This window comes from Nansenia antarctica, assembly GCF_963989245.1.
Source record: "Nansenia antarctica genome assembly, chromosome: 3".
NCBI lineage: Eukaryota > Metazoa > Chordata > Actinopteri > Argentiniformes > Microstomatidae > Nansenia > Nansenia antarctica.
In genome coordinates this window covers 49,512,782-49,527,395 of record NC_137688.1, presented here as the reverse complement: position 1 = coordinate 49,527,395, position 14,614 = coordinate 49,512,782, and the positions used below count along the sequence as shown (strand labels likewise).

The window sequence follows — 14,614 nt, the reverse complement described above, 5'->3', positions numbered from 1 at the left end:
CCGTCGCACGTGGAACAAAACAATCCGATGAGAAACATTGCTTGCAAAACTGTACTGTACCATCCTGTTTTGCGTCGCTCAAGGAGTATACATTATTATTATTATTAGCATCACACCTCTAGGTAGTTCAGATTATCACTTCTGAAGTAGGCATAACGCTATCGTATGATAACGTAACACAGAACCTTTTTAAAAAGAAACGGAACACACATTGAATAGGTCGTAGTTGAGAGGTCGCAGCTAACATGTCTGCACACACGAGCACATAATTGAAGGTATTTACACTCTTCTACATGATATAGAACTTACTGTAAGAGAGTAAATGCCTATATCTCTTTCGGACATGTATTTATGTGATAATAGACTGTTCTATTGTGTCTAGCTGTCTGTTAGATTAATTTCAATAGATCTGAAAATGCATTTTACAGTTGCAAAGAAGGAAATCAGTGATAGTGACATTGATACATTAATGAGACATCACTGGCTTTCAGTGATTGTCAATGACACTTATAACTTTTTCATAACTGCCAATTCAACATCTCTCTACCTCTCCTTCACATTCAGCCTGCAGCCTCTTTATATGTTTTGCAGAAGATGTGGAGGCCCACCTGTGCCCTCTCTGTGAGGGTAGCAGAGAGAAGGGTACACAGAATATGGGAGACTTGGCCGTGCAGGCTCTGTTCCAACAATGCAGTGAAACCGCCTTCTTCCCCCTCGCCTCAAACAACCTCTCTTCGGACCCAAACAGAGAAACAGAGGAGGAAGCGAGAGAGGGAGAAGGCCATACTGAGCAGTCAACAAAATGTAGGTGGCAATGACTCAATGTCAATGGACTGGTTGTAAAATAGGCTACCCCATATGTCTTTGCTGACCTATTTCCTACACTTTCAATATGCCAGTTGACCAGTTTCATCCATGGCCTTTATAGAATGTTGAAGATGAAGGAATGAAATGGAGTGAGAAAGAGAGGATAGCGTACAGTGCTTCCACACCTCCTGGGGAGAAGAAAGGTAATGTATTTTCCAGACTTGGACCCTATTACCGTCATTTTGGTATACAGTATGTCCCCATTTTGAATGACCCTAGACATCAGTCTTGTTCAGCATTAGCCTACTCCATTGCGGTTCCCTCTCTAAAGGACATATTCCCTCTCTCCATATCCTTGGTAGACACCACCCTGCCCTTCCCTTCCTCCTACAGTCCGGAATATGTGGAGTCCAGCTGGTACCAGTGGTGGGAGAAAGAGGGATTTTTCACCCCAGAGCACCATGTAAGAGAATAAAACACTACAAGCCACTCCGTAATGTAACCCATAGTTTCCCCAAATTATTTGATAACCATGACGTACAGTAATAAGTGTAATTACGATGTAATAATTATGTAATGCTTGTATGCGTTGTGTGTTTATGCTTCTGTCTGTTCTAAAGGACAGGCTGCCACATGCAGTGAATCATTCCTTCTCCCTGTGTATCCCTCCACCAAATGTGACCGGCAATCTACACCTTGGCCATGCTCTTACAGTAGCCATAGAGGATGCTTTGGCTCGCTGGTAATGATTTTTCTTTATTAACTAATATGGAATGTCATGGATACAAATGTGTTTTGTTTGCTGGTAATCTGAAAAGATTCACCACACAAGATGGTGCCACTCATTTGACAATTGACTGAACTTAAACATGTAATGATAGTGGAACGGACTTGGTTGACGAAACTTGATGCAAGTATCTATCTGTCTATCTATCTATCTATCTATCTATCTATCTATCTATCTATCTATCTATCTATCTATCTATCTATCTATCTATCTATCTATCTATCTATCTGCCAGGCGGAGGATGCAGGGCTATAAGGTGCTTTGGGTACCTGGTTGTGACCATGCTGGCATCGCTACACAGGTATGGTTCTCTTCCTGACCTGACTACCCATATTCTCATTCACATATTTCAAATTTCCCATAAAAGTGATGATGCAGCACCATTGTCATAGTTTGCAATTTGCAAAAACGCCACGTCATAGCGTGATGGGAAGCTGGGAATGATTAGAAGGCCATGTCAACTCTCCGGTGTCTCTCTCAGACTGTGGTGGAGAGGAGGTTGTTCAGGGAACGAGGGAAACGCAGACAGGACCTAAGCCGGGAGGAGTTTCTACAGGAGGTGTGGAACTGGAAGAAGGAGTGAGTTTTCTTTCTTTCTTTTTCTCTCTCTCTCTCTCTCTCTCTCCCCCCCTCTTTCCTCTGTCATGACAGAAGTCATATACACCTTTGTGAGATTACATGAGATGATCACATTGTGTTGTATGTGCCTGTGTGCTCTAGCAAGGGAGATGAGATCTATCATCAACTGAGGACACTTGGGGCATCACTGGACTGGAGCAGAGCCTGCTTCACCATGGACCCGGTAACATGTTGTGATCATTTGAGTAACATCTAGAATGAGATAGTATGTTGATATTCTGATATTATATATACAGCAATATCACCTGCTCACTCCTCTATTTGTGTGTGTGTGTGTGTGTGTGTATATGTGTGTGTGTGTGTGTGTGTGTGTGTGTGAGTTCAGGGCTACAGCAGGGCGGTGACCGAGGCCTTTGTGAGATTGTGTGACTCTGGTTTGATCTACCGTTCTGAGGGTTTGGTTAACTGGAGCTGTGCTCTGGAGTCGGCCATCTCTGATATAGAGGTGAGGATGCTCTCTACCTACTCAGCAGGTGACCTCCCTCCTGTCGGTTGGCAACAGCATAATTTTTGCTACGTGCCACAAACAGTGCAGTGACCCCCCTGCGCTCACCTGTGCTCTGGAGTCGAATGGGATTTTGCTTTCATTTATCGACATGAGATATTAAATCAGGTCAACTTATATTTCGTGTTTTGATGTCGTCTTGTAGGTTGACTCCAAGCAGCTCTCTGGGCGGACCATGGTGTTGGTTCCCGGGTACCAGAAGATGGTGGAGTTTGGGACCATGGTTACCTTCGCGTACCCTATCGAAGGCCAGGGTGAGTGATTGTGGCTGGCCTGTCATTCGACCCCTATTCTATGTCCGGTCCTCCCTGTGATAATTGATGTCTCCTGTCTTTCATGGTCACTGACTCTCTGTCTGTCAGATGGAGAGGTGACGGTGTCCACCACACGTCCTGAGACCATGCTGGGAGATGTAGCCGTTGCTGTGCATCCTGATGATCCTCGATATCAGGTTGGTATAGTGAAGATGCACACACACACACACACACACACACACACACACACACACACACACACACACACACACACACATGCATGCACACACACACACACACACACACATGCGCACACACACACACACACACACACACACACACACACACACACACACACACACACACACACACACACACACATAAATCCACTCACACAAGTCATTCACAGATGTGCAATGACCTTCAATCCCATATACTGTAAGCTTGTAATGTAAGTATAGGCACACTTTTTAATTTCAATCACTGAGTTCCAACCAATTAAACAGGCAGGCATTCACTTTAATCAGTGGATTGGCATCATACTGACTGTGGCACAGAAACAATCTCAATACTAGTATTTAACAGTCAATCAGAGTGATGTATTTAACAGTCAATCAGAGAGGCTGAATATTACAGCCAATCAAAGGGTTGGATATTAGAGCCAATCAGAGGACTGGATATTACAGCCAATAAGAGGGCTCAATATTACACCAATCCCAAACCATTACTCACCCCCCAAAAAACAAAAGATTATTATGAACCCTTACATACCCTATACCTATACCCTTACATGTGCAGTTTTATTTTTCTGATTCTTGCTTCAGTGTATGTTTGATTTGCAAAAGGAGGCTTTCTATAGTGAGCTTTCTATGTTGTCAAATATGATAGAAATATGTTTGTTTAAGCCCCACATGTCCCACTGAGAAAGTCAATCTTTACCAAGTAGCCTAGGTTGCTCACGTCATTGTATTGCCCCCTGGGTTAGATTTCAATATAGAGGACTTCAGAGTGCAACACCGCAAGGAGTACCTCCTTGGTGGAGGATGTGATTGTTTCTCCTAATATGTTGTGGTTTTATATGTATATGTATTGATTTCTGTATTTAACTGTGTTGTATTTTGTATGTATTGTTTTGTTATTGTGGACAGAGTGCATCTGCAAAACAGGCCTTATTCTCAGTGTGTCTCCCCTGTACAAATAAAGATTTTTTTTTAAATAAATAAAAGGGGGCTATAAACATACAGGAGTCGAGACATATCCTAATTTACATAGTACCCCCTAGCATGTTTCAGATCATTAGTGGGGTTTAGAGGATGTCTTTTGGCTGTCACTCACATTTTTTAAAGGTTCTTTTTTTCTGAGTGGGGCAGTCCCACTCATATTTTTATTTTTATTGGATAGAGTTAGTGAAGATAGACAGGAAAGTAAGGAGAAGAGGGCATGTCAGCAGGGCATGGGTCGGATTTGAACCCATGTCGACATGGGCATATGTGTGCACTGTAGACCACGGTGCTAGGCCACTGGATCACCCCAGGCCACTGTCACTCATATTTTAATTTCCTCATTTCTTTTTCTCCAGGCAGTTCATGGCAAACATTGCAGACATCCCTTCTCTGACAGACTCATACCCATCGTCACTGACACTATGGTGGATATGGAGCTTGGCACAGGTAGGTTGATTGTCATTGTTATTGCTCTCACTGGATTGGCACGTTTAGTGATATTGGAGAATGATAAAACGTTTTGTGTAGTCAGATACATCCTATAAAAGCCAGTCATGTTTTTAGTGTGATGTAATCAACATCAAACCTAGAATCACTCCCTGCAAGATGTTCCTTCGTTATAGGTTTTCCATCTCGATCTCTGTCTGTCTTTCATAGGGGCTGTTAAAGTGACTCCAGCTCATGATCACGCTGACTTCCTGCTCTCTCAGAGACACGCTCTTCCTCGCCTCACTGTGATTGGAGGAGATGGAACAATGACCCCTCTTTGTGGCCAATGGTTGGAGGTACATGACATTTTATAAAAGCAGTTGTTGTCTTTGGGCTGATATTATTCTTGTGGTACTACATGTCCGACATGACTGGTCTTTGTGCTCTGTCTATTGTTCTCTCTCATATTCCTCTTTCTAGGGAGTGAAGCGTTTTGACGCCAGGGAACGAGTGATAGACGCACTTATTGAGAGGAAGCTGTTCAGAGGGAAGCAGGATCATGCCATGTCCTTACCTGTCTGCAGGTAGAGGGAGACAAATTCAGTCAAACCATTTCTATCTCTACATTTATGCATAGAGTGTGTTTTCTCTCTTGACATTCATTGTGTAATGGGTCCATATAAAATGAAGCCCAGAACCTGGCAAGAAAAAAAAAAAGATTCCTCTTACTTACTTGTCAAATAATTTAATATAATTTCAGAGTACTGTAAACTTTTGTTGTCAGTGTAAAAATCTAAACAAATCAAACAAATCCACACATTCATAATTATAGACCAAGACGAGTCTTTTTTTCTTTTTTTTAAGAGATTGAGATAATTCTCCACCAGAAATTGGTTAATTTGGGATTGATTGTCCCATGAGATGTAGGTTACATCATCGTTCATGAAGTGCCTTCTGGGTACCAGTGATGTCATATATACAATATACAATTGGATCAGTTCACCCAATATGAACTCAATAACAACCAATGCCTAAAATGCCTCTCTCCCCATCCAACCTTGACATCCTGACACCAGATAGTGAAGGCCACACCCAGCCACTATGGTGAAGCTCTTTTGTCCGAAACTAGTAACGGAATGTTTCTTGTTGTTCTTCCTCTCTTCCCTCTGTCCTTAGTCGCTCTGGGGATGTAATCGAACCATTGTTGAAGAAACAGTGGTTTGTTCGTTGTGAAGAAATGGCCAAAAGAGCAGTCCAGGTAATTTGAGTTTCTCATTGTTGAACGTTATACAGTATGTAGGTCAGTCTGTCTCTGGGTCATTGAGCATGTGAACGGCGTGTATGGAATGTCATTGACTCCCCGCCCCGCCCCCCCCCACCCCACCCCCCAGGCTGTGGATGATGGAGAGTTGGAGATCATACCCCGCTTCTACACCAAAACATGGAAGAACTGGCTATCCAACATCAGGTATTAGAGGCTGTCTTTTTCTGCATTCCAGATTTTTTTTTTTACAATGGCATCAAACGGGTTTCAAGCGACACACTTGTGTTTGTTGTGTTTGCTTGTGTTTTTTCCTGCTGCCCTGACGTCGGTGCTAAGAAGCACCAGGCCCCTGTGTTTTGGGAAAGCAGCCCAACTGTCGCTCTTAATCCCTTTATTCCACTACGGCGATGTCATAAAAGACTCCTTGTAATGACTTATGCGATTTCAACAATGTGTGTCTGTTTGTTTCGTCCACGTTAGTGATTGGTGCATTTCCAGACAGCTGTGGTGGGGTCATCAGATCCCAGCCTATCGAGTGGCTCTCCCAGATTCAGATAAGTCACAGGAGGTGGGTCTTATCTTTGGTCAGCATCGCTACCACATTTACCATTTTTCTACCACTGGAAGTCATTCCCCTCATCAAACATAGAGAGAGAGAGAGAGAGAGAGAGAGAGAGAGAGAAATCTCTGAAAACGCTGCACTCTTCCTTATTACCACAAACTGAACAATCGCTCAGTGGAAATGCTTGTACAGTATCTCAATTCATCTCAATGAAGAATTTAATCGGGGGTTACGTTTCTCACATGAAATACCACACCTCCAATCCTGGCATTTTGAGTGTCTTATTGGGACGCAGCCCCGTCCCTCTGGAACGCCCTCCCCAACCACATCAGACAGGCCAACACCCTCCCAACATTTAAACAGGCCCTCAAAACCCACCTCTTCAAGCTGGCTTTCACCAGTTAACTCTCTCCCCCTCCCCTTCCCATGTGTCCCCAGCACTACCTTAATTAGGCCCCTATACTATCTTTTATTTCTTTTTTGTTTCTTTTTATTATTACTACTCAATCTTTTCAGTTTGTAAAGCGTCTTTGAGTGTCTAGAAAAGCGCTATATAAGTATTATTATATATATTTTTTCTACCACTGGAAGTCATTCCCCTCATCAAACGTATAGAGAGAGAGACATCTCTGAAAACGCTGCACTCTTCCTTATTACAACAAACTGAACAATCGCTCAGTGAAATGCTTGTATGTACAGTATCTCAATTCATCTCAATGAAGAATTTAACTGGCAGTTTGAGTGTCTTATTACTGTAATGTAACCAGTGGTGTGTGTTTATTGTGTGTGTGTATTCCTCCTCAGGAGCGCTGGGTGTGGGGCAGGAGTGAGGAGGAGGCCAGGCGGCGAGCAGCTGTGAAATATGGAGTGATGTCTCACAGCATCACGCTGACTCAGGGTGACTCACCTCCATTCATCCCTGTCACATTTAGGACCATAAGATAAATGAATGAAATTGGTTAGTTTCCAGAAACTGCTGGAAAGACTTGACACAGCAACTAAATCACATACAGATCTCTCTATGAGTACCAACATTTTTTTTACGGCAAAAATAAGATCCCTTTGAAGCCTGAACTCGAATGACCGTCCATTCCCGCGAGCACACTTGACATTCATGTTTTATTTGCTTTTATTTCACTCGCATTTGCTTTCCCTCTCTCCCAGACCCTGATGTGCTGGACACCTGGTTCTCCTCTGGGCTCTTCCCCTTTGCCATGTTGGGCTGGCCACAGCAGGTAACTTAGCCTCTCCTCCAGATGTCGTCGTTCTAAACAAACAACGTCTAGCTCCGAGCTCTATAACTGAAACTATGCCAAGAAGTATTCCATAAGATTACTTTTACTCTTATATACTGTATATATATGTAAATATGTGCCCACAGACAAGTGAGCTGCAGCAGTTCTACCCCAACACCATTCTGGAGACAGGAAGTGACCTCATCTTCTTCTGGGTGGCCAGGATGGTGATGCTTGGCACAGAGCTGACAGGACAGTTGCCCTTCAAGCAGGTAATATGTCAAAACATGAAAAGTGTCTGGTTCAAACTATGAATCACAAGAATCCCAAGAGTCACCCCGTACCCCCCCCCCCCCCCTCTCTCTCTCTCTCTCTTGCTCTCTTTCTCTTTTTTTTTTCTCTCTCTCTCTTATCTCTCTCTCTCTTATCTCTCTCTCTCTCTTTCTTTCTTATCTCTCTCTCAGGTGCTCCTGCATTCTCTGGTGAGAGATAAACATGGCAGGAAGATGAGTAAATCTCTGGGAAATGTCATCGACCCTTTAGACGTCATTTCTGGCATCTCTCTGGAGGTACTGTGACAGGCCCAGCTGGGGTAGATATATTACTTTTTATGAGTACCGCTAATTTATCACATGGTAGATTAGGACACTAAATCCTCCGGGTGCTGGAAGGACACTGACTACTGCCGTGGAATTAATCATCTTTTTTCCGGCTGTAAAAACAACAGAGAGGGGAAGACGCCATGCGGCAGTGAACTTTGCTTGGCAAACAGCCCTGTGGAGATACTCTACCTCTCTTAGTGTTTACTTAGTCAGATTAAAAAAGCAAAATGCCACAGCACCAACTTTTTCTCTCTCTCTCTCTCTCTCTCTCTCTTTCTCTTTCTCTCCCTCCCTCTCTTTTGTCTGTCCCCTCCAGAGGCTCCAAGAGAAGGTGAAGGAGGGAAACCTTGACCCGAGAGAAAGCACAGTTGCCATGGAAGCGCAGGTCAGTCCTCTGACCACCACCGCTACCGCCGCCCCCCCCCCCCCTCCCCCCCTCTCCATCCCATCCGTATTTTGTGGTAGTTCCCTCTGAGCGAGCACGTTCATTCTTCCATCTCTCTTCCTCATGTCTCCCTCCAGAGGAAAGACTTCCCTAAGGGGATCCCGGAGTGCGGAACGGACGCTCTCCGCTTCGCCCTCTGTTCTTACAAGGCGCAGGGTGAGTGGATCCATCACTCCGCAGCCCTTTATCTGAGGAAGAGAGTCTATTTTGTCAAACTCTATTTCACGCTTGTGTGGTTTTACTTAGTTGGCAGTTAGCTTCGACAGTCCCTAGTGGTTCAACTCCGACAGTGAAAGTAGCTACAGCACATGGTATCAATTATTCAAAGATGAGTACTTATGCTGCATATCAGTGTCTTACAGTATGTCGGTATAATTTATTTTGTCTGTCTGTCCCTCAGGAGAGGACATCAGTCTCTCTGCGTCCCAGGTGTTGAGCTGTAGGCACTTCTGTAATAAGATGTGGCAGACAGTGCGCTTCACACTGGGAGTACTGGGGGACAGAGGCGCTGAACTGGGAACACTGGCCCAGGTAATGGATCAGAGATGTACTGTAATACCTACAACACACATGAATATTCATTTTATTTACCCATTTTATTTACCCGTTCAATTTCAACTGATCTGTTCTCTCACTATTCAGTTCAGGCTAAAAATGACTGATGGATAATCGATTCACTTACAAATGTATTTATTGTAAGTCGCTTTGGATAAAGGCATCTGCTAAATGCCGTAAATGTAAATGGCATATTAGCTGGAAATCCATAATGTAATTATTGCCCACTCAGAAATAAATGAGGTAGTAGAGTAACTCACACACTCTCTCTCTCTCTCTCTCTCTCTCTCTCTCTCTCTCTCTCTCTCTCTCTCTCTCTTTCCTCTCTCTCTCTCTCTCTCTCTCTCTCTCTCTTTCCTCTCTCTCTCTCCCTCTCTCTCTGTCCCTCTCTCTCCAGACCTCTCCTCTGAGCAGCATGGACCGGTGGGTGTGCTCTCGACTCTACAGCACAGTCCTACAGTGTGAGCAGGCCTTTGGAACCTACGAGCTCCACTCTGTCACCTCCGCTCTGCACTCTTTCTGGGTGCACAGCCTCTGTGACACCTACCTGGTGAGGACCCCTCACTGCCCCTGCCTGGTGCTGCGAAAGGCGTCCACGAATCTGAGTTCACAGATCTACTATCAAAACATGAAAGGAAGACTCTAAAACAGTGTTTTATCAGCCCATTAGACAACTAATCGCTCCCATGTCTGGCTCTTGCTCTTTCTGTCTCTGTCTCTCTTTCTCTCTTTGTTTTCTCCTCTCTCCCCCCCCCCCTCTCTCTCTCTGTCTGTCCCTCCCCCCGGTCTCTTTTTCTCTCACTCTCTCTATCTCTCTCTCTCTATATCTCTCTCTGTCTGTCCCTCCCCCTGGTCTCTTTTTCTCTCTCTCTCTCTCTCTCTCTCTCTCTCTCTCTCTCTCTCTCTCTCTCTGTCGCTGGCTCTGTCTCTCTCTGTGGTGTAGGAGTGCATCAAGCCAGTGCTGAGCCAGCAGGACGGCGGGGCAGAGGGCCAGATCAGCACAGAGCACAGTGAGCGCCAAAGGCAGGTGGCCAGGAGCGTACTCTATCACTGTGTGTCCGTCTCTCTGGCCCTCCTCTCCCCCTTCATGCCCTTCCTCACAGAGGAGCTGTGGCAGAGGCTCTACCCACTCAGAGGTAGTGGGGATAAGGCCACGGTGGGCAGCTTGTGTGTGCAGCCCTACCCACAGTCCTGCCAAATGGTAAGGGACTGATACAGTGTGACACACACACACAAATGCATACACATACACACACACACACACACCACTCTAAAACCTGACTCGGGACCTATCTATATAGACTGACTATCTCTACAGCAGGGTTTCCGTTAACCGGTAATTCCCGGACTTTGTCCGGTAAAATTTGTTTAAGTCCGACAAATTGAAAACTCGTCGGACAAAATGTCCGGTGAAAATAATTCCCTCTAAGCACAATTTGAATACAATTCGCTAAAGTTCACATTTTGTATTCAAATTGGCTTCGGGCCACCATTCTCAGCTGAGCACCAAACACACACACACACACACACAACACTGCCCGAGAGAGAAGGACCCGCCCCCTCCAGCCAGCCTATAGGCTAACCAAAGGGGGCGGGTCCTTCTCTCTCGGGCAGTGCCGCGCGTGCACGAGTGTGTGTGTGTCCGGTGCCCAGCTGAAAATGATGGCCCGAAGCGGAAAGCCTTAACTTTATCGCACAATAACAAGGATAACAAACGAAACGGACAACATTTACACTAAGATGGAGACAAACTTCAGCGATATGATCTAACAGCCGGTCTTCAGGACGACATACAGACCCGTATGAGCTTACAGGGCTATCCCCTAAGTATGATTTGACAGGCAGCTAAACGAAATGCCTTCCCAACCAGCGAGACCTGGGGGGTGTTCCATCAACGTCGCCAAAGGAAAACCTAGGCCTACTTCGCCAAGTCCCGCGAGACTCTTAAAAAGATCCAGGCATATCTTGATAGATCTGGCGAGACTTGTCAAAACAAGCCCAGACTTTCCTCCAGCGACGTCGATGGAACACCCCCCTGGTTATAGAAATGACGTTGTTTTATTGATTTTAAAAAAAGGGTAAAACTGGAAAGAGAAAATAGAAAACTCACATTAATCCCAAACAATTTAACAAACTTCAGTTAACGTAATGTGGAGTCCGTTCATTGATCGATGCTGTCTGTTCAGTTCCCAGTGAGGCGCCCGTTCAGCGCTGGATTTGACGCATGGCATAGCGCGCATGCGTCAAATCATGTTATATTATTATATATTATATAGCTCGCATCTAATCGTATCGGATGAGAAATAGACATTAAATGGCATATATAGGCCGCTACACAACAGTAATCACCGCGACAAACAGCTATATTAGATTTGGAAGAAAAAAAAATATGATTTTGATTTTTTAAATTATTATTATATTTTAATATGATGACCGGAATATATCACGTTTGTCCGGTAAATCGAATTCTTCCCGGACACGATGTCCGACGGCAAATTTTTCTAACGGAAACCCTGCTCTACAGTCTCATTGTGGACTTGTGGAATGACAGTGGGTGCAGACAGACACACTGGTTGTTGGTTTAGTCCCATCCTTTGTCTCTGTATTGTACCTCCTTCCTTGAATTGTTTTTTACCTCTGATTGTGACTCTTCTGTGCTGTCAGGCACACTGGCACTTCCCCCAAGAGGAAGCAGGTTTTACTCTGGTACAGGAAGTGGTCAGAGTGGCCAGGTCCCTCCGGGCCCGGTGTGGCATGACTAAGGAGAAGCCTGACAGTAAGTCATTTGCCTGAACTTGGAGTGACTCGACTTTGTCTCTAAGCAGAATTCAGCAAAGCATGAATCACTCCAAACATCTCACACACAAGTTATCACACACAGTTTAGAGATCTGAAACAATTTACAATTTTGACATGTGACCTGTGTATGTATACTGTAGGAGTGTGTAATATAGCTGAGGATTTTCACTAGTGAGAAAATGTGATCTAAGCCCATGTGTTGCAGTGTGGGCAGTGTGTTCACCCAGCCAGGCGCAGACCCTCCACCACTTTGCCTCGGCTGTTCTGGCCCTGGGCCGCATTTCCAACCTCCACCTCTACTGCCCTCAGGAGAGCCATGGCTCCCCCTCCTTCCCGTCCGCTCCCCCTCCCCCTAAAGGCAGTGCTGTGGGTGTGGTAGACCACTCTTGTCAATTACACCTCAATGTTCAGGTAAACGGCATCCCTGATTTGAGCACATACTTTCACACAGGTATACACATCACTAGGCCTGTAACAATTATGAAATAGTTGTCTAATGGCAATCTTGACTGCTCCAACACACCAGCTAGCTAGCTGGCTAACAACAAAGAACATTGCTTTAGCTAGATAGCTGCTCTGCATGTTAAGCGCATCACAACATGCTGATAGAACATGAACATGCTAAAAACACATAACTACACATAACTAGATGAGACACAGTACCTTTTTTATTGATGAGGATACGTGTTCAATACGTTTTATGATAATAAGGAGGCATGGTTTACTTACTAGGTTACTGTGTCTGTGTTACATTATCTGGTTCACATAACAGTGAAACAATTATATTGTTAATTGCAGTTATTTCTGAGACAATTAATTGTACAGCAAAATGTGGAATTGTTACAGGCCTACACATCACACACCGCATTAACTATGTATTATCGTTTCATTACTTTTTATAGTTTATAGTTTACTACTTTTTGTAGTTTTTTATTTTTATTTTTATTTTTTATATAGTTTATTAGTTATATAGTTGTTATGCATTGTTGGTAGTCTGTAGAGCAATATGGCATCACAGGAAGCTGTTGTTGTCTTACATGTTTCTGTTCTGGCTTGATTTACTCGTCAAGGGCGGAATGAATGTGGACAAACAGAACCTCCGGCTTTTCCAACGCAAAGAGAGGCTCCTCTCTAAGCTTGAACAGTCTCTCTCTCGAACCAGAGTACTGGACTATGAAGAGAAAGTTCCAGAACATGTGAGGCTGGAGACACAGAACAAGGTGAGAAATGAAGACTGGGGGAGGAAAAAGGAAGAGAGCAGGCTCGAGTCTAGAGTGTCAGGGGAGGCTGGTGGAAGTAGAAATCGGACGGGCCAGTCATGCTACTCTAGTAGGAAGGCTGGAGGAGGTAGAAATTGGAGGACGGGCTCATTGTAATGGATGGAATGGATTGAGGAATGGTATCATTCCATCCCATCCATTACAATGAGCCCATCCTGCAATTTCTACCTCCACCAGCCACCTTACTGGAGTATTTATCACAGACCGATAAACAGAGCAGTGGCCAATACAACAGAATGAGCTCTGGCATGAGTGGCATGCAGTGGAGGCATGGAATGAGGAATGCTTCGAATAGAATGAGGAACGCTATCGAATGTTTGATACCAATCCTTATTCCATTCCATGCATTACAATGACCACACAATTAATTGCTTGTATCTTGTGGTGAACTGTTTTTGACATAAACTGGAGAAATAGCAGGCCATTGTGGAAGCACTGATGAAGTTGGTCTTTTGGGAGCACTCACACTTTTGATTGTGTGTCTCTGTCTCTCTCTTTCTCGGATTGACTATTTAGATCTCAGCCTTGGAGCAGGAGTTGAAGAACATTGAGGACCAGCTGTTGACATTACAGGGACATTGAGATCAGCTACAACTAAAGGACAGAAAATAACAGCAACTTGATGACCTCGCCCTGCGATTGATTCATTGCCGGGTTTCAGCTCGGTAGCCTATCTGGAATTGATCTAGTGAATGGACCACTATTTGCCATTGAACTCATTTTGCTCTAGAACAGTCCTATATCTACATACAGTAACCCAAACAAGCTTCACATTGCATAGATGTCAAATAAATTATTCATAAACCATATTTTGTGTAAGTGTTCATAAGATTTCATTCCTAGATATATTAATACATTCTGTAAGTGATCGTATTGGTGGGTCTTGGGCTCCCTCTCCTTGTTTCGTATTTTAATCTGCACCAACCTGAAAGCACAGGGGGAAGTTGCTTGCATCCTACAATAATGTAGCCTACTATCAGTGCTGATGGAAGGAAGAAGACTTGAAGGGCCACATTCAAGGTATTGGTAAGCTTCAGCAACAGGGAGTGTTCACCAAGTGACATTTAAAGGTTTCATGTAGTCAACACGTCAACTCAATCAATGAACCCATATGGGTTAGTTCAGCTGCACACATTTTGATCAGCTGCTGATTATCAACTAGACATTTTCGCTATTGCCAATTTCTCTGCGCCACCGCCTCACGACGGTTGTCAAGGAACTTTGTTGC

At 44.3% G+C, this 14,614-nt stretch overlaps 1 protein-coding gene across 1 annotated transcript; it reads left to right on the top strand.

Moving 5' to 3' along the window:
- Positions 1 to 139: 139 nt before the first annotated feature.
- On the top strand, positions 140 to 14,153 carry vars2 (valyl-tRNA synthetase 2, mitochondrial). Its single transcript, XM_080525167.1, has 30 exons — positions 140 to 275; positions 592 to 804; positions 929 to 1,010; positions 1,170 to 1,270; positions 1,428 to 1,549; positions 1,829 to 1,895; positions 2,076 to 2,173; positions 2,315 to 2,396; positions 2,559 to 2,678; positions 2,884 to 2,992; positions 3,101 to 3,189; positions 4,572 to 4,662; positions 4,873 to 5,000; positions 5,125 to 5,228; positions 5,821 to 5,902; positions 6,036 to 6,112; positions 6,389 to 6,476; positions 7,275 to 7,368; positions 7,635 to 7,705; positions 7,852 to 7,977; positions 8,170 to 8,274; positions 8,624 to 8,692; positions 8,830 to 8,908; positions 9,153 to 9,283; positions 9,705 to 9,857; positions 10,251 to 10,508; positions 11,972 to 12,083; positions 12,312 to 12,517; positions 13,177 to 13,326; positions 13,903 to 14,153. Exons 2-30 carry the CDS (start codon positions 595 to 597, stop codon positions 13,966 to 13,968), a joined length of 3,270 nt encoding a protein of 1,089 aa, XP_080381293.1. The 5' UTR covers positions 140 to 275; positions 592 to 594; the 3' UTR covers positions 13,969 to 14,153.
- The last annotated feature ends 461 nt before the right edge of the window (positions 14,154 to 14,614 follow it).